General features: G+C 39.6%; 1 protein-coding gene across 7 annotated transcripts in view; it reads left to right on the top strand.

Moving 5' to 3' along the window:
- The window catches only part of LOC117300609 (pumilio homolog 2-like), a 59831-nt gene that overhangs the window by 29599 nt on the left and 9715 nt on the right, over positions 1-20517 (top strand). For all 7 annotated transcript variants that reach the window (XM_033784271.1, XM_033784272.1, XM_033784274.1 and 4 more), the window contains 11 exons: positions 5274-5391; positions 6559-6764; positions 7407-7561; positions 9263-9584; positions 12857-12997; positions 14087-14210; positions 15242-15325; positions 15651-15787; positions 16588-16783; positions 19090-19224; positions 19546-19773. In XM_033784271.1, coding sequence (XP_033640162.1) covers positions 5274-5391; positions 6559-6764; positions 7407-7561; positions 9263-9584; positions 12857-12997; positions 14087-14210; positions 15242-15325; positions 15651-15787; positions 16588-16783; positions 19090-19224; positions 19546-19773 — 1846 coding nt within the window. The remainder of the gene's footprint in view (positions 1-5273; positions 5392-6558; positions 6765-7406; positions 7562-9262; positions 9585-12856; positions 12998-14086; positions 14211-15241; positions 15326-15650; positions 15788-16587; positions 16784-19089; positions 19225-19545; positions 19774-20517) is intronic.

Here is a 20517-nt window from a genome sequence, read left to right as displayed (position 1 = left end):
CTGAGTTACATGCAATGTACATGGTACATACTGAGAGTGGTATGTAGTGTAAGTCATACAACATGTACGTAGTACAATGTACTTCAATGAAGAGTTCTTCCCAAGTTAAGGACTTGTCAATTCAGAGAAGTGCTCAGTTAAATTTTTGATTGATGTGGTGAAAAAAAAAACATATTTTTTGTTGACAACATTTATTCTGTTGCGGTAACACTAACTGGAGTCACAATTCTGTGTAAATAACCAGTTTTTCCTGTACATTTTCCGAGAAACTTCCTGTAAAATCTCCAGGAAGCATTTTTTGTTTGTTTGTGTTTTAAAAATGTTTTAAAGCCATTGGACCCTTTCGGTACAGAAACAAAACAATAAGTTCACAGATTTACAAATAATTTACAGGGTTTACAGAAGGTAATGGTGAAAGACTTCTCTTGAAATATTAGTCCATGAAATGCTTTCTTTTTGAGAAAACAGTAAAACAATATAAATTCTCTTTTAAACACATGTCATGACACGGCGAAACGCGCGGAAACAAGAGTGGGTTTTCCCGTTATTTTCTCCCGACTCCGATGACCGATTGAGCCTAAATTTTCACAGGTTTGTTGTTTTATATATAAGTTGTGATACACGAAGTGTGGGACTTGGAAAATACTGTGTACCGAAAGTGTATAATGGCTTATAAGGGTTTCAGTTTGGACATTATGCACTTGATGGCATTTGAATAGGGTACCCTCGGCTGAATGTTAACAGAAGGTTGCTCATTGGCTCATTCTGTGCATTCTTTTTGTGAATGATGAGTTTTGTGTATGTAGGTTCTAAGACTTCTTTCATTATTTTAAAGAATTTGTGTACTTTTTGCAATACAAAACACAATGTCCACAGATTTACGTCAAACTTACATGTACACCGTTTGAAGATAATGATAGTAGAAAGCGTACTTTAAAGTATTAGTTACTGTGGTGCTGTAGTTTTTGAGAAATGAGTAAAACAATGTCATGAAATTATGTTTTTACATGCTAAAATAATTTTCGTCTCATGATCACTGAGACGAAAGTTATTTCCATGACATTGTTTTACTCATTTCTCAAAAGCTACAGCACCTCACCCTGTAATACTTTCAGGGAAGCTTTCTGCTACCATTGTCTTCAAACTGTGTAAGTTTAATGTAAATCTGTGGACATTGTGTTTTGTGGTCTACAAAAAGTACCAAAACCCTTTAAGGTGGTATATTTGCCAACCCTTTTAACCAAAAATTACCAATTCATTTTATTTACATGTATGCCTTTTACCAGATGATAACAAGCAGTTACCATTCTAAAAAAATGCATACATACATAGTACTTGTATGTCTTGAGGGTTTGCTCATCAAAATAACAAACATTTGCCCTTTTAAAAATATTCTCTCAAGAATTGAAATCTTCCATATGGCTGTGAATGATCTGGGTTGTTATGAGGAGTTCAATCTGAAAACTTCTTTTCTCAAACACAACATTGTTCATTCTTCATGTTTAATCTGATTGGTTTTCCATGCAGTAGGGAACCAAACTTGACAGTCACAGATGGTACATAAATTCCTTGTCTTGAAGGACTCGAACTAGCTGTGGTTTGGGGAGATGTGACCTGGCTGGATGTAACCGCAGGGATATATAGAGGTCAAGGGTCACGAGTTCAAGGGTCACACAAATACAATGCAGCCTGAAGCTCAAGTGTATTTTTTATAACATTTGAAACAAAACACCATGCATACATTAAACACTACAATATCTGCTGTTTTCTTGAAAGAAGTGCACAAAATATTACAAAATAGAACGTTTGTCAATTACTGGTTGTGCATTTACAGATAACAACCCCATGTACACTGTATGGTAGAAATGTAATTTTCTATTTGCATTTTCTTGTGGTCGTTACATGCATGTAGGCATGACTTATAAAGTAAAGGTTGAACGTGAATAGCTTTATGGTAGATTGCGTGTAGGATGTTTTCCACCAAGCCAGGTTTTTGTGTTATTATAAATTAATTGTACATGAGGAAAATATCACATTTAAAAGCTTCTTTAGTGAATTCAGAAATGCTTCTACTGAACATGTACTTCTGTTAGTTCAGATACAACTTCAACTGAAATTTACCTGTAAAAAACAGGGATTTTGTGCTGTTTTTTTTGGTGCTGTACACAAAATTTTAATAGTGAAATTGTGTGTCTATATGGGTGTACTGTACAATGAATGTATGGTTGAGAACATTTGATGTAGTGCAGTGTCGTTATTTAAATGAACGCTTTGAAAGAACCATACTGTACGTCAGCTTCAATTGATGAATTATTTCCTAAAACCAAATTAATTTCTAAACAGAATACCAATGAGTCGTTAAAGACAACATATGTTAATACCAGCATAAATAATAGGTACGTGTGTTTGTCTCCTTTGTTCTCATAGTTGAAAACAAATAACAAATGTTGTGTTAAACTGCTCAACTTAAGTTGGACAGCTGTTTGACTAGAAATGGCCTTGGATACAATGGGTTAGGGTGAAGGTCCATCCAACATGTCCAATACGCAATCATCAACTGCTCAAACACAACGCAAATTATACAATGTATTTCACTCCAAACCTTTTGATTTTAATAATTTATTTAATTCAGCTGGTGATTATCTTGTAAGTGGTGTGGTACTTTTGGGTTGAATTTCTACAAGAGAGCATCAATCAAGAAAATAGCTGTGTGGCAGTTGAGAGTATTGCAATAACATGGACATTGTGTACATGCATGCATGTTTTTAAATCCTTTTTATAATTCATTTCATTTCATTTGTTTTTTTATTCCAACTTGGAACACACCCCTTAACCCCGGGGAGGGTTACATCAACATTTTAAACCTGAATTATTTTAAAATACATTGGCAGGAGAAAAATAAAGTCAACAGAGGAATCAGACGTTATGTTTTTCTTTTAAATTCACAAATAAAAATTCATATTCAGCATTGGAAAATAAAAGCCCATCAATTTTTTTTTTTTTTATGGGGGGGGGGGGGGTAATAATTAAGTAACATTTCAAGTAGAGGGTACCATGTATTAAAGCCATTGGACCCTTTCGGTTCAGAAAAAATAATAAAAGTTTACAGATTTACAAATAACTTACCGGGTTTACAGAAGGCAATGGTGAAAGACTTCTCTTGAAATATTATTCCATGAAATGCTTTACTTTTTGAGAAAACAGCAAAACAATATAAATTCTCGTTAACGAGAATTACGGATTTATTTTAAACACATGTCATGACACGGCGAAACGCGCGGAAACAAGGGTGGGGTTTTCCGTTGTTTTCTCCCGACACCGATGAACCATTGAGCCTAAATTTTCACAGGTTTGTTATTTGATATAGAAGTTGTGGAAGACAAAGTGTGGGCCTTGGACAATACTGTTTACCGAAAGGGTCCAATGGCTTTAATGGACTAGACATTACAAAGGCTTGAAACTGTGGCAAATAAACTTGATAGCTCTGTATAATCACACCCAAACTAATTCAGACATGCTGCAGGTTAACAATGTGCAGTGCCCTGCAACTAGAAGTGCACTTCACTTTTGCAACTGCACAGAAAAAAACCTTACATGAAAGGTTTTGCTTTTTGGCAGTAAATAAGGAGCGTACATGTCTCTGCATACGGCGACATGAATGGGTTCGATATGAGTGGATTTGCTTTATTGATTCGGCAACACCCCATATAAGGTTGACATTTCATTTTAAGGAAACACTGTACTGCGAGGACGGTTTTAAATTACACCCTTCCACATGAAATGCAGTGTGTCCATGTTTCTTTGTCATGCTTTCACAATTTGTTTTTTACATATACGTAGAAAGGAAAGTCCATGCCCTCGGCTTCAATTTCCCAAAGAGATTTTGATATTTATTGCATCATTCATGCCTGGCCTGTGTGCTTCTTTTTTCAAAAGGGCAAGGGCACCAAGGCATTTTGTCCATGTTAAAGGGCACCCGATGAGGAAATTGTAAATTTCTAGAGCATTTCAAGGGCACCAAGGGCAATGACCAGGGGGCATGGAGGCAACCGTCTTCGTTGCCTCTGTGAAGTATCAGGCCTGAACGTTGCTTTGTGAAGCCGCAATATTAGGTATTTGGTGGTCCAACAAAGTGAGCTACATGTTGATGTATGCTATATAAAAATATTTAAAAAAAGTTGCTAATATTTTTGTGTACAAATTATTAATGTTCTGATAACGGTAAACATTAAATGCACTCCTTAGCATGACAGATGTTTCATTAGATTTGACATTTTGTGTTTCCACGAAACAAAGTGATGTATCTTTATCCAATTATTTGTGCCAAACTCGAATGGTACAACTTGTGCATTGTCACAAAGCGACCATTGGCGGACCTTTTTAAGGTTACCGTTTTTCACGAAATGTATGCATTGATTTTTCTTTTTTCGTGAAGTAAGGTATGTGTTTAGGAATTAATTACTAATTAAAACAGTTTTAAAGATGAAAACATAGAGATAAATGAAGAAGCGGCTTAATTTTTGTCTTCAAAAATGAAATAATATTATTGTAAGCAGTCTAGAAGCGGCAGTTAAAAAATGGGTTCAACTTCAAACAGGCAACATTTCCTCACATAGAATGTTTGCCTGTAGTCACTTTGTTGGAACTGCAATTAATTTATGTGTCAGGAAAAACTATAATAAATAATTAACTTGTGGGTACAACCATGTGTAAATTTTGTTTGTGGGAGAGCTGGCTCTTCAGGAGAAAGCTGGACTGGTAGTGGTGGTGGGGCTATGTAATGAAAAAAAAAAAACGTTTTGTGAAACCTTAATGTTTTTACCAAGTCAGAGTATTTTCAAAGTCACATTGAATGCCTTAAAGGCCGGTTTATAGTCGGTCGCGCGATGGTCGCCCAATGGAAATCTTGCGCGCAATCCTAAGACTGAGGCCTAAAAACCGTGTCTTTTTATGATCGCGCGTCAAGATTTTTGACGCCCGACCATCACGTGACCGACTATTCTTCGGCCTTACTTGAGTACACACAAGGCTATTATGAGTTTTTCAATGTCTAGCCATTTTTAACCTCACATTCCTTCACAAAAATATATGCACATTCTCTACTTGTGCTTATTGTTTCTCCTAGTTTTGTATAGAAACAATTTCACTTCATGGTTTCTCTTCCCAGGTGTCTGGAAACCTTTCCGTCGTCTGAGCTTACATATGGATTCCTTCATGAGAAAGCCTATTATTGTTATAACTCATTCTCTGTACACTTTCCTCTCATTCTACAGTTTGACGTATCGGCGAAGAAGTTCTGGGACACGGAGGACGGTGGTAAAGGCGACGTCTTCCTAAATCAGTGGCCAGGCCCAGGGAACCCAACATGGGGTGTACCCCCAGCAGCATCAGGTGGGTTAAGCATCAACTTAGGCAGTCTGAGAAAGCCATTGCGAGTTAGATTTGAATAATGTCTGGTGCAATGAGTTGCCTAGTCCAAATGTACTGCTTACATTTGAATTCCTGAGACTATCTCTTAATATTCATGCATGACGTCATAATTCTTACCCAAAATGAGGCTATAGGCGCACATCCGCCACCACTTGCAGTGTCTGCGCCTATTGCCTCATTTTGGGTTAAAATTGTGACGTACCCCTTGCATAAATATTAAGAGAGGCATATAGAGACAGTTGCTATGTCAAATGGTTCAGGGCAAGCCTTTGTACAGCAACCTCCAGATGATCAAACCCTGGTACCATTGTGCCATACACATCCATTCAGAATTGTGCATTGGTGCTCACCCCCTCTTAAGTAATTACACAAAAGCTTGCCCCTAGTCACATGACATAGCAACTGTCTCAATAGTCTGAGGAATTCAAATGTAAGTGTTAACTTGTGATCAAGCATGTCATTGTTCCAGACAATATTCAAATCTAACGCGCAAATCTAACAATCTTATTGACGGCAATGGCTGAATCCCTGTATCATTGTGCATTGAAGCTGTCCTAAAAGCCCCATCACACCAAGCTTGTTCTCACTACGTTCTGAAAAATGTAGCCGAACGGGCTTAAACTGTGCGTAAACGGAGTGGAGGCTGTAGCAACTTGTTACGATATGTTAATGAAGTTCATGGACGGGCTTGAACGGGTTTGATACTCCAGAACATTGAACATGCTGAAAATGTTCAGGCGCCCATCCCATCTTGCAATTAGACAGAGTGGCAATGTACTACACATGGAATTGCTGTACTTGGATCGTGCTATGAACGTGCTAGACGTGGTGCATTCGGGAGTCATTTGCATATGTACATGTGCACACAGACAGGGTCCATTTGTAGCATGCTCATCTTGTTTGTTCACAGTTTCACAGACAGACCTAACTCATTACCAGAATTTGACTAACTAGGGTCTGACACTTCTGTTCCAATTTATGCGAAATAAGAATTTCAAATTTGATACATTTTGAAGTAGTATTAAAGTGATTACAAATTAATTGTAAATTAACATTCTAAAACAATTAATACATGAGTTATCGTGACACTTGATCAATAATTGATGCACATTTTCCAACTACCTGTAGATCATGCAGTGTCTCAGCCCATCATGGTGCAACAACGACGTCTCTCACCATCAACCTACCAGGGCCAGGAGAATGCTGTGCTGTCTCCACGCTCGGATACCGGTGGCCTAGGTCTAAGCATGGCCGAGTACGTCCTAGCCACATCACCACAGGGCAAGGCAGATATGGAGGGCAAACTTAATCACCGCATGAAAACAACTGGATTTGTAAGTGGTCTTGTAGTATAAGCTTGGGCGATATCGATTTATTTTAATCACGATATATCGCCGACAGTATATCGCGATATTCGATATAATCGCTGAAAGTTGTAGAAGAGACAGTCATAGCATAAGAGAGGTGTTCTAATGACCTTTTAAGAAGTTCTATTGCTAAATTCATAGCTATTTTTGTTTAGTCATGTGGCTAATAAAGAGGCGCTCCAAATTCAAAAACAGTTTTTTGATGCACTTATTTTACAATAGATAGAGCCCTCATGGAAATGAAAAATAATCGCTAAACCTCATAGTGCTATTTGTTTTTATATTCCAAAAACATTTGATGATGTTACAATTTAAATAGTCGGTCTATATGGCACCACCAGTATAGACTGTATTGAATATGACGTCACCGTTCAGATATCTGCCCTACAACATGGTATCTGTGCACTTGTAGATGGGCGTGTGTGAGCATGTACCATTATATAAATCAAACCAGGAATGCTGCGTGCTTCATTGATGTACGCGTTTGCCCTACAAGATGGCGACTTTCATAGCAAAACAAGGGTTATTCAATACGTTGTATTGTTTCCCAATAGTTAGTTTGAGTGATCCTGGTGTAACCATTTCTGTTGTGTCTGTTTATGTTGATAGCCGGGACCGGGCCCAGGAGGCGATGCTGACCCATCAGTGGGTAAGAATGGCACCAAGAAGAGCAAGACGCCCTCCCCATTCGAAGGAGAAGGAGAAGATAAGAAAGGAGTAGAGAATAACAGTATGCCCCACAAGGAGGAGGAGGCTGCATACCTGTAAGCATATCCTAAAGTCATGGGCCCAATTTCATAGAGCTGCTTAAAGGCAGTGGACCCTATTCTCAAAATAATTATTAGCATAAAACCTTACTTGATAACAAGTAAAGGGGAGCTGTTGACAGTATAAAACATTGTGAGAAACGGCTCCCTCTGAAGTAACGCAGTCTTCGAGAAAGAAGTAATTTTCCAGGAAATTGATTTCGAGACCTCAGATTTAGAATTTAAGGTCTCGAAATCAAGCATCTGAAAGCACACAAATTCATGTGACAAGGTTGTTTTTTCTTTCATTATTATCTCTCAACTTCGATGACCGATTGAGCTCAAATTTTCACAGGTTTGTTATTTTATGCATGTGTTGAGATACAATAAGTGAGTAGACTGATCTTTGACAATTACCAATATGTGTCCAGTGTCTTTAAGCATTGTGCTTACCAGAATAAGAATACCAGACAAATTGCTATGTGACATGTACACTTTGTAAATGGTATCCTGCTCTTTCTGCTAAACAAAACATTCTTAAGCAATATTATCTGTTTAAGAAGCTCTATGAAATTGGGTCCAGTCATTTTCATCCACTTTTTGGAAGGAACCTGATCATATTTGGTTTTCTTTCATTTTAAGACCTCATTCAAATCTATTTTCAGTCAGTGTAAACTTGGTTGATGATCATACTTGTTCACCGCGAGAATTGCCGATGATCTTGTCTGGTCTGGCATTGTGTTTAATGGGATGCAGTCTTAAATCACTGTGAATGGAAGAATTCATTTAGTCCTATACATGACTCTTACTCTGTGCTGTAGATATCCTTGGGCTCCATTATTCAAATCTTACTTGTAAGAAGCTACTAATCTTACCTGATTTACATTCCATGGCAACATTCATTTTTTTTGCAGGAGTTTTTGTCGTTAAGTTTTCCTCATAAATCCATTGATTTTCCTCTTGAATCTATCGATTTAAAAAAAACTGTTGACCTTGGTTAAAAATAATTAAAACTAAGAACAAAAAAATGGTGGCATTCGTGACGAAACGTCTGCACATGAAAGTTTGTGCAGGTTTTTGTACATGTGCCAGTCTAATCCCCATGCTTTTTGAGAATGCTTAAATATGAAGTTGTACTACAACCTTCTCTTTAAAGGAAGGAAACAATATTGGTGTATGGAAGCTACCCCGTTAGCTTCCAGGAAACTTCATGTTCACCTCACCTGTGAAATCCTTCTTGTTGGTGATCACAGTTTGAAGATTATGTGAAGACATTGTCAGATATTGATTAAACAGTGACATACCTGTAATTGAACTGCAGGCTGATTACATGGCATGATTGACTAGGTTACAATCTGAAACGCAAGTTCAGTCCCTAACCTTTAAATTGAGGTTAATTCCCCCGAACCGATGTGTCCTATAATAAGAGTCAACACACTGGAACACAACCACATGTGCCTTAGCTTTGGATGTAACATAACATCACGTTATACCACGTTAATCTGGTGCAGACATCTTAATGTAGTGCAGATGTCTTAGAGGCTACAGCAAATGTCTTGAGGGTTGTGCATATGTTTTGATCGCTCCTCACGGCAATCTTTTCCTCCCAGTATTGTGTAGAGCATATTTTCCGTTTCTCCTGAGGACTAGCACGTGGAGGACGATGTTTTTGCCCGTTTATCAATAAAGTAATTTTGTCTCTTGCTTCATTGCCTGTAGGCGCAACCCCGGCAGTCGCAACGCTTCCCCAACAGAGAATGAGGATCCACGCCTGCAGCAGGCACACCAGAATCCCAACATGGCGCCGGACCAGTCTCACCACCATCAGCAGCCAGCGCAGCAACAGCAGCAGCAACCACACCAGCACAGGGCGATGTATCACCAGCAGCAACAACAGCAGCAGCAGCAACAGCAACAGCAACAGCAGCAACCTCAGGGTCGCAGCCAACAGGCAGCTGCACACCATGGATTGAGCCAACAAGAGGTGGCGTTCATTGAACAGCAGCAGCAGCAGCAACAGCAGCAGCAGCAACAACAGCAGGTATGTCTCAAACCATTATAAACCAGACTTGATGTGCAAGTGTGTGCACAATGCACTGACCATGGATAAAATCACAGCAAACTGTACATAGCTTAGAGTTTAAAACGCTTGGTCACTCTTTCAGTCCATAATCTAGTGTGTGTGGACACGATAAGAAGAAGAACCACATCATAAAAGGCATAATTGGAAAATGTGTGACCGTAAGTTTTTGAAAATACATATTGGCCACTTTAGTCTAGATTTCACTACAATATTTCAATAACCAATATTAATTCAATATCATACTTTCTACATTGTACCTAAGGCTCTATAGTAGGCAACATCTGAAGCAGTATAAAACAAATGGAAATTTAAATTTAGTACATAAATTGATATGCACACTTTTATGAAAAATAAGATGCAATATTTTGTTTCTCTCTCTGAGGGCTCAAGTCATATTACACATGAACTGCTATTTCTTAAACATAGGATAAATAAAGTCAAACCATTGATCTTTTGTAAGAAATGGATACAGGAACCAGTATATTTTGTTTAGTATTTTTTATTTTATTCATTACTTAATTTTTTGCGGTTAGCAAAAATTAAAGAATAAAAATCAGATGGATCTGTTTATGGCCTAAACTGCTGTCTTTTGCCTAAATTCTTGTCATAATTGGTTTCCTGTTTAGCAAACAACAGTTCTAGACAATGCTTTTAATTGTATTGATAAACAACAAGATGTAAGCAGTCATTCACAATACTTTTTAAACAGTTATTAATGTTGTGCATAGTGTCCCATTAATATCGACCTCCCATTTGTAAAAGGGTTGCATATCAACGCAACTCTATTCAATTCAATTTTCTTTTACAGAGAAAAACACAATTTAAAAAATGAAAATCTGTAGAAACAAAATATGTGCTGATGATCTGACACCAGGCCTAATACTTTCCATGCCCCATGGACATTACCTTGGTGCCCTTGAAATTCTCCAGCAGAAATTTACAATTTCCTCATAGGGTGCCCTTTACCAAGGAGAAAATGCCTAGGTGCCCCTGCCCCTTCAAAAACGAAGCATACAGTGCTGTGACACCATTTGTCTAAATTGACACAATTTGCTGCTGGGCGTCAGCTGAAAGCTAGTTATGTCTCAACTCGAGCCTGACAGCTTCACAGCATTACCCTCAGCAGTTGTTTTCAAACTTTTTGAAATGCAGGAAGTTGAGCGTTGCCAGAAGCATAAACAGGAAATCAGAAAGTTTGTCAAATAATGTCTGCAATTCTCAACTGGGAAATAACACAATGTTCGTTGGGAGCCAACCTCCATATTTTTTTTCACTGGTGCAATTTTCTGCCCGACTTTTTCAGTTTTTTTGAAAGATCAAAATAAAAATGATTAATGGGTGAAGACAAAAGTGAAGGAAAAAACTTAAAAACAAAACATTTCTGCTGTCTTATAAAATAAAAATTATATTGATCTCTGGGCCAAATTTCATAGAGCTGCTTTTAAGCACAAAAAGCAGCCAAGCACAACAAAATTATGTTTACCAGAATAAGGTTACCAGCCAAAACAGCATGTCCGTGTACAATCTGTGACTGGTAGCTTGCTTACTTTTGCTTAGCAGACCAATTTTAAGCACTGTTTTCTGCTTAAAGCAGTTAAAAAAAAAATTGAGCGTGTACCTTATTTCATTGAGCTGCTTAAGCACAAAAACGTGGTTTAGGACAACAAAATTATGATTACCAGAATAAAGTTACCAGCCAAAGTACCATGGTATCCTGCTCATTTCTGTAAAGCAGAAATGTGTCAAGCAATATTTCCTACTGAAGCAGCTCTATGAATTTGAGCCCTGATTCAAAAGACACCACACCAATACATGTATGTGGTCCATTGTCAGCCTTTGTTTGTTTGAATAGGGGCGGTGCATGTCTTAAACCCAACCACCTTTTTCACATGGAACATGAGGAAATTGGGTTTATCCTGGCGGACATCCGACCTGGCTCCATTGAGCTGTTGATGTTAGTGTGAACTGTGAAACTCACACACACCCCATGATCTTAAAACATTCAGTGGCTTGTGCACCATAGCGACCTTTAAACTAGTGGGATACAGTTAAAGGCAGAGTGCAGGCCTTGAGCTTCCCTCTTGAAGGGCCACAACATATATTTTTTGATAAGGGGCAATTCTATAGGGAAAATTTAAGTTTTGTATTGGAACCTTGCTGAGGGCACCACAGCAAAAGCACAGGGCACCACAGTCTGGTGCCTCTTTTTTTAAGGGCAAGCTGGCAAGGGCACCATTGCATTTTCTCCTTGGTAAAGAGTGCCTCTATGGAACATTTCAAGGGGCACAAAGGCAATTACCAAGGGCAATTGGGGCAGTTGCCTCCGTTGCCCCCTATAAGTACCTGGCCTGGACAAAAACAAAAACTTTATCTCCAAGAAATATCTTGCATTGCCTCCTACATAACACTTACGCACTGGTTTCGTTTAGGCATGACCCACTTCAATTTAGGCAATTTGTTTTCAAATAGTAATGCCTATATTTCTAGTTCAACAAAAGTTTTGAGCAATAAACCAACCAACATGTTTATCTGGTGTTAGTGCAGGATGTGGTATAATCCACCGAAATGGCTGCAGTAGTCATTTTATTTCTGGATTTAAATGGAAAAACTTCCTAACGGAAACATCACACCAACTTTGACAATGAAGAACTTCCAATTTTAAACAGAAGAAAACCCCTGTAAGGAAAGCCCACGCAGTCAGATAGGGACTGAAAAACCCAATCCACATGCAAGGCTTCTGTCCTCGAGTCAAACCACTCTCCATGGAGGTGAAAGGCATAGAGAAAAACCACTGAGCCATCCTGACTTCACATATCATTATGTCATTATTAGCATCAGAGACGAGCTTTCTCCAAAATTAAGGAGAAACTATAAACCAAAATTAAACTTGCGGGTACAACCATGTGTAAATCTCTTAGGGTGAGTGTTAAAGAGCCGGTTTGGTCTCGACGTTTTGAACAGTATACTCTGCTCGTCTTCAGCAGAGTATACTGTTCGAAACGTCGAGGCCAAACCGGCTCTTTTCAGAGCCAACACTCACCCTAAGAGACTTACACATGGTTGTCTTGATAATTTACTTTGACTTCGTCTCGGTAAAATTATCAAGTCCAGGCCTCGGCGCGGTTATAAACCACTAGTTGAAAACCTCTTCACCACACATTGATTCCCTTATCATTACATGGTGTTACTGCAATTTTTTACTATATGTCAATATTATTGTTGTAATACAGGTTCCAGGCCAGCTGCAAATTGACACAGGACAAATGGAGTCTGGCGGTAACATGGGTGACCCATTGCAGTTTGACTACGCTGGTCAACAGATGGTACCCAGCATGGATAGCCCTAGCTATGTAGACTACTCACAGGGACAGGTCAGTACAAACTAAACTAATATCAAAGTCTTATATAGCGCACGTATCTACCAAACAAGGTACTCAAGGCGCTGAGTATATACAAACTTCCAGAAAGATAGGTTGTTGCAGTGATGAATTTCGAGACCCAATTAGTTAGCACCTTGCAAGGTGCTGTGGCGTATACAGCAGCCACAGCCAGGAACACCGGGGCGAACCCCCTTCTCTTTTCGATAAGTGCACTGGGTTCTTTTACATGTGTTACACAACACATGGGACCAACGGCTTTACGTCCCATCCGAAGGACGAGGCAATGGTTAAGTGTCTTGTTTAAGGACACAAGTGTCTGGCGGGGGATTGGAACCCACACTCTGCTGATCAGAAACACCAGAATTTGAATCCGGTGCTCTTAAAGCCATTATACACTTTCGGAACAGAAAAGTTCACAGATTTACAAATAACTTACAGGGTTTACAGAAGGTAATGGTGAAAGACTTCTCTTGAAATATTATTCCATGAAATGCTTTACTTTTTGAGAAAACATTAAAACAAATATAAATTCTCGATAGCGAGAATTACAGATTTATTTTAAACACATGTGATGACACAGCGAAACGTGCAGAAAAAAAGGGTGGGTTTTCCCGTTATTTTCTCCTGACTCCGATGACTGATTAAGCCTAAATTTTCACAGGTTTGTTATTTTATATTTAAGTTGTGATACACGAAGTGTGAGCCTTTGGACAATACTGTTTACCGAAAGTGTCCACACCTTCCAACTGTCCCTTTGTTCTAGGGACTGCGTATTCTGGAGAATTCCAAGTCAAAAATAAGGACAGTCCCTAATTCTGAACATCTTGTAATATTAAAGGATTTGGGTACCCAGACATACTTAAGCACCAAAGATGACATCCAGAGAATATTGTCATGTATAATGTACAAGACACACAAAATTGGTACGGCAATGTCCCAAAATGTAACGTGAGTAACCAATTTTGTGTCAAACATAGCTTGAGTACCCGTGGAATTTCACCTATTGCTGTACCTACAACTGCAACTCCACAGCTGTGTAATTTTAAAACTCACTGAATGTCTTTTCAAATGTCATTATAGCCTGGTTCTGTACAGATGTTTCAGCCTCGCCAAGCAGCACAGCAGGCCATCACTGTGCAGCAGTTGACACCACAGCAACAGCAGCAGTATGCACTAGCTGCTGCTGCACAACAGCAGCAACTTGGTAAGTAGACAAACAGGGGCTCTTAGACTAGCACGGGTAAATCTCGTTTGTTTAGTGTTGGTGATGAAAACCACCGGTTCTTCTCCCAACTACCACTACTCAAAAGAGATTTACACGTTGTTTTTCTACAAACCTCACCTGAATTTGCACTTTTGCAAAGTGAAGTAATTGTCATGCAAAGCCGTTTGAATGTAAAATGATAGTAATATTGGAGTATATTCTTCTAAACACAAATAGAGCTGTGGTGCATCCATCTTGTTTCCTTTTTGCTTAAGTGAGCTAAGGTTGGAAGAACAAAATAACAAAATCCTTTGGGAAATAGTGTTAAATAGGCGTGTAATCTCTCTTCACTGTTTGAGATCCATGACTGCCCATAATCCCTTCGAAGCTATGATGCCATATCCCTTGTGTGGTGAACAAGTCGTGCAAACTAGCTGGTGAGAGAGCTTGTTCCACTGCTGCCTCTCGCCTATGGAACAGTCTTCCTGTCCCAATTGAAAAAGCTCAGACTAATCTGTCCTTTAAAAAAAACTCTCAAGACAAAACAGAAGATGGAGAGATGAACTAAGTACAAACAGGGGCATTGCTTGGCAACAGACAGCGCAGAATAGAGTGAGATGGAGAATTGGGAAAGAGGCTTTCCTCCTGCAGTGGAGTGAAATAGGCTAAAAAGAAGAAATCCAGATGTTGTTGTTATTATTAGTAGACATGACATCTAAAGTTAACCATAAATGGCCGACCGTGTTAGTTCGCAAAGTAAAGGGAAAACCACTCAATTTCAAGGCACAATTTGTGTGGATCATTGTATTCTACTTTTACAACATCTTTCCAACCATTATGCATTTTACAACAAACGGTTACAAACGCTTTTTATCGACCAACTCGTCCGATCCAAGGCAACATGTTCCTTTAACCATCTGTAAACCTGAAGGTTAAAACTGAGACCATAGCGTGATACAGCTCGATGCTTCTATAGGCTGACTGCCCACACCACTCAACTTCTTTATGTATGATTTCTGGTTTGATTATAGGTTTAGCACCGACTGCGTTTGCACCCAACCCCTATATCATCACTGGGGCACCCAACAGCCAGGATCCATACTTGGCTATTGCAGGTTAGTATATTCTTTCTCAGTAACTTTTATTCCAATACGTGTTCTAGGCAACTGTTACAGGGTCTAGGTACTTTTTGTAGGACAAAAAAACACAATGTCCACAGATTTATACATTTAGCGTGGGCTAAACGTATCCGAAAACAACCGGTTATAAACAACTCCAGCTGCGCTCTCCACCAATAGGAATAGCAAAACTATCTGAGGTATTTATGAATGTCTATGCACTTCTGTATTTTTGTCTTTCTGTGATAGGAAAATAAATGTGGTATGAATGAATGGTTTATGATGGCGTTGACTGAGATTAATTTGTTGTTACCATCTGCAGGTGGTGCTACTGTAGTACAGCCCCAGTATGCTTATGGTGTAGCTCCATGGAGTGTCTACCCAGTGGGTATCATACAGCAGCAGGGACAACAACAGCCTAACCAGCAGCAGCAACCTGGACAACAGCAACAGCAGCAGGTAGGATTGACTAACTCATGTCGCCCTGTAGGCTTCAGACTGGTCTCAAAGAGCTGCTAAGCACACAAATTTGCTAAGCATGAAATGTCTTCCTTGGTAAAAACAGGATTACCTACAAAATTTCAATTTGTTGCATATTCCTTGTTACTGGTATTGCAGCTGTTGTTTTCTCATCCTGAAAATCACGCTTAGCAGCTCTATGAAATTGGGCCCAGATGATACCCAAGCCTCTATCCATATGGACTGTAATAGGGGTAACCCTGTTTCAGCCCTAGGAGTAGGTGGCAACGGCCTCTGGAAAAACTAAATTGTAGCCCATACCTTGAAGTGGCCTTCAGGCCTTGTGTTTCTGGCAACATGCATACAAAAAATAAAAATAAAAAGTGAGGGGTGAAGCATGTTTACGGATTTTGTTTGATAGACATTTTTCTTCTTCTAATCAATAACCATTTCGATAGTAAACCTCAAGGGAAACTGACTAGGTAAATTATTTTTGGTTTGGGTTTGGGTATAGTCGGGTGCTGTTCAAATTTCACTATCCAGACGTTGATTTCCATAGGTGCTGTCCGTCTATAGGTTCTTTATGTCTGTGTTGTGTTGTGTTGCTTCTAAATGGCATAGGTAGCTCAGTTGGTAGAGCGCTGGCATGTTTATCCAGAGTTCGTTGGTTCAAATCCTACTGTAGTAATGTTTCTTTGTCCCCCCCCCCCCCAAATCAATAACCATTTCGATAGCATGTTATATTCTACGATTTAAATCTTAGAATAATGCAAGTCATTTTTGTTGTGGTTGTTTACTAGGTTCGAGGACAGAACGGTCGACCAATGACCCCACAGCAGCAGCAACAACAACAACAACAACAGCAGCAGCAGCAACAACAGCAGCAGCAGCAGCAGCAGCAGCAGCAGCAGCAACAACAAGGGGACCAAGCTGCCAACCAGGCTGCTGGGAACCAAGCTGCCGCTTTGGCCCAAGCTCAAGCTCAGGCTTTGCAAGGTACCTTTTATTTCAAACTTGTGTCAATTCTTTAAAGACACTGGACACTATTGGTAATTGTCAAAGACCAGTCTTCTCACTTGGTGTGTCTCAACATATGCATAAAATAATAAACCTGTGAAAATTTGAACTCGATTCGTTGTCGAAGTTGGGAGATAATAATGGAAGAAAAAAACACCCTTGTCACACGAAGTTCTGGCTTTCAGATGCTTGATTTCGGGACCTCAAATTCTAATTCTGAGGTCTCGAAAACTACTGAGGACTTGAAATCAAATTTGTGGAAAATTACATCTTTCTCGAAAACTACTCCACTTCACAGGGAGCTGTTTCTCACAATGTTTTATACTATCAACAGCTCCCCATTACCCGTTGCCAAGTAAGGTTTATGCAAAAAATTATTTTGAGTAATTACCAATAGTGTCCACTGCCTTTAACGTTTTGTTTGGTCATCTGGCCACACACAACATACCCCTTGCATAATGCGCAACGCTGATGGTATGTGCACGTTTTTATGCAGCAAGAACAGTTAGAGTCAAGTTAGCCTGAACATCTGACATCTTACTTCGAGGCTCATGAATAATGCATGGTGGGGTTTTGCCAGATCTACCTTTGACCTCGCTTCCATTTCACACAGAGATTCATAGTCAATTCGTAGTCCTTTCACACGTGCATGTTCATATACTACATAGTGAATAAAACAACTTACTACAAATGTACAAATACTATGCACACGCTGCATGCAGATGATAGGAAGTGCAAGCTGACAAACTACATCACCTAAGACCAATCATAACACAAATGTGGAAAGCTTATGTCACTACACGTTTGTCCAATGAAATCATTGTATCCAATGAAATCAATGGGCCCTTTATACAGCACCGGAACGTTTAAGCTGGAGGTGGTTGGCTCAAATCACTCTCAAGTAAATTTTTATTTGTTCATCCCCAAATCAAAAGAATTAAGATATGTTAGGCTGTCATTTTACATTAAGGAGTCCAGCTTTGCTCTTAATTTTGTTCACTTCTACCAGACATTACAAATAATAATATCAATTGGTTTTTATATGAGCGCTTTGTGGAAGTGTTGTGGCCGATATTTCAGAGCACCGAATTCAAACTCTAAGGGTTTCTGATCAGCAGAGTGTGGGTTCGAGTCCCCAGCCGTGACACTTGTGTCCTTAAGCAAGACACTTAACCATTGCTTCGTCCTTCGGATGGGACGTAAAGCCGTTGGTCCCATGTGTTGTGTAAACGCATGTAAAAGAACCCAGTGCACTTATCGGAAAGAGAAGGGGTTCCCCCCGGTGTTCCTGGCTTGATTGGCAGCATATTGCGCCACAACACCTTGTAAACCATTACAGTGTGCTAAGGATTAGGTATTATATCTCAAACTTCTTCCCACTCCTTGCAATAATAATACCTGGCGCTTTGTATCCTTTGGCAAAAGGCGCGTTATAAATACGGTTATTATTATTATTTTTATTATACACTATGTCTCAAAGCGCTTCCAACATTATTGCCCCTAATCACTAGGCCTTTTCATTCCTTTCAACCAATCTTAATCGTGTGCCAATGTTTTCTCATTCATATTTGATAACAATTCATTTTTACATGTAATTGTACACACACTATTCATTTCCTGAATACTTAGTGTAGCTGATAGCTAGATCATTTTCACAGAACTCAGGAAAGTACTGAGTATACAGTGCTTACCCACATCGGTGTAAGGGGTTTATTCTTTATCCCCGATACAAATATAACATCTCTACGATAATTCTCCTTTAGTTTGACTGCATTGGAACCCTGATCATTATAGATAGATAGATAGATAGATAGATAGTTTATTTCTTTTTACATTCGTGGCCAACGGCCAAATTACAGTAAAAATTGCAATTCATACAACTTGCTTAAGTCGAGTGATGTCCTTCAATCACGATTGTTTCCCAAGCCTTCCTGTCCCCCATTGCTGACTTGAAATATGGTGATTCAAGTCCTGTGTCCATTTTAAGAATGTCAGTGTATGTTATTGCCGGTCTACCAGGTTTCCTGCTACCATGCTTAGGGGTCCACAGAACAATACTGGACACTGGTTCGTCTTTGCTCCTGTAGAAGTGGCCAGCAAATCGCGTCCTTCTCTGTCTGATTTTTGTTGATAGCTTGGGTAGGTTCCCATTTAGGACTTTGTTAGTCATATGTTGACTCCAGTGGATGTTAAGAGCTGTTCATACCAAAAAAAATAGTTTACATACAAAAATAGTTACATATAAAAATATACTGTTTAACGTTTGTAATGAACATTGCTTTCAGCTGGTTACCAAGTGATTGCCCCGGCCTACTATGACCAGACTGGTGCCCTAATCATCAACCCAAGGCCAGGGGGTGTTGGTGGACCAGTACGCCTCGTCTCTCCTGCATCAGTTATAGTCAGTGCTCCTCAGCAAGGTAACGAGTACTCTTTATATTTTAGTTTATATTTCATTTTATTTTGTACAACATCCAATTACAGGACGGATAAAAATATTAATATTAAACATTATAAAAACAGTTAAATTTAACAGTAAATTCAGGAAGTAAATGAAACGTAAAAATACACATACACACATGGCAAGAGGGGAAAACCCATATAAAGAACAGACAAAACATGAAAGACCCAATAGGACAATTACTTGACTAAATACTAGGGAGATTTATGTAGGATTTAAATACTTGAGCGGTTCAAGAAAAGGTATACTGATGCTATTTGTGTATTTATTTGCTACTCAGCACCCGTCATGAATGGTCTACCAGCCAACGGATTCCGAATGATGGGTAACCAACAGCAGAATCAACAGCAGGGACCTGCTGCCCTCTCCATGTATGGTAGTAACGCCATGGCCTCTAATGCTCCTCAGAACAGTGGTAGTCTAGGTACCTACACAGCGCCTAGCAGCTCAGTGTTTAGCAATGGTAGCATCGGAGCAGTAGGATCATCTGTGGGACCAATTGGAACAAGTAAGCTAATACAGACAGAATAGGTCCCTTGCATTGACCACCAGCAATGAGGTCAAACAATAAAGATGTGTATGCACTGAGCACAGGGCCCAATTTCATAGAGCTGCTAAGCACAAAAATTTGCTCAGCATGACATTTTTGCCTCGATAAAAACAGGATTACCAACCAAATTTCCATGTGATTTTCAGGATAACCAAACACCAGCTGAATACCAGTAAACAAGCAATATGTAACAAATAGAAATTTGGTTGGTAAACCTTTTTTTAACAAGTTTGCGAAGCAAATTGTTGTGCTTAGCAGCTCTATGAAATTTGACCCAGCTCTCAACCAATCAAAGGTCTTCCTTTGACCTCAGTCATGTGACTTTTGTTTGCTTAGAGAGTGACAGTATAACTGTCAAGGCCTTTCCTGGCAGGCAAGCCTGGCCTTTCCTGGCAGGCAAGCTTGGCCTTTCCTGGCAGGCAAGCTTGGCCTTTCCTGGCAGGCAAGCTTGGCCTTTCCTGGCAGGCAAGCTTGGCCTTTCCTGGCAGGCAAGCTTGGCCTTTCCTGGCAGGCAAGCTTGGCCTTTCCTGGCAGGCAAGCTTGGCCTTTCCTGGCAGGCAAGCTTGGCCTTTCCTGGCAGGCAAGCTTGGCCTTTCCTGGCAGGCAAGCTTGGCCTTTCCTGGCAGGCAAGCTTGGCCTTTCCTGGCAGGCAAGCATGGCCTTTCCTGGCAGGCAAGCTTGGCCTTTCCTGGCAGGCAAGCT

This window comes from Asterias rubens, chromosome 16 (genome assembly GCF_902459465.1).
Source record: "Asterias rubens chromosome 16, eAstRub1.3, whole genome shotgun sequence".
Lineage (NCBI taxonomy): Eukaryota > Metazoa > Echinodermata > Asteroidea > Forcipulatida > Asteriidae > Asterias > Asterias rubens.
Note: the sequence above shows the minus strand (reverse complement) of the source record. Positions and strands in the feature narration are given on the sequence as shown.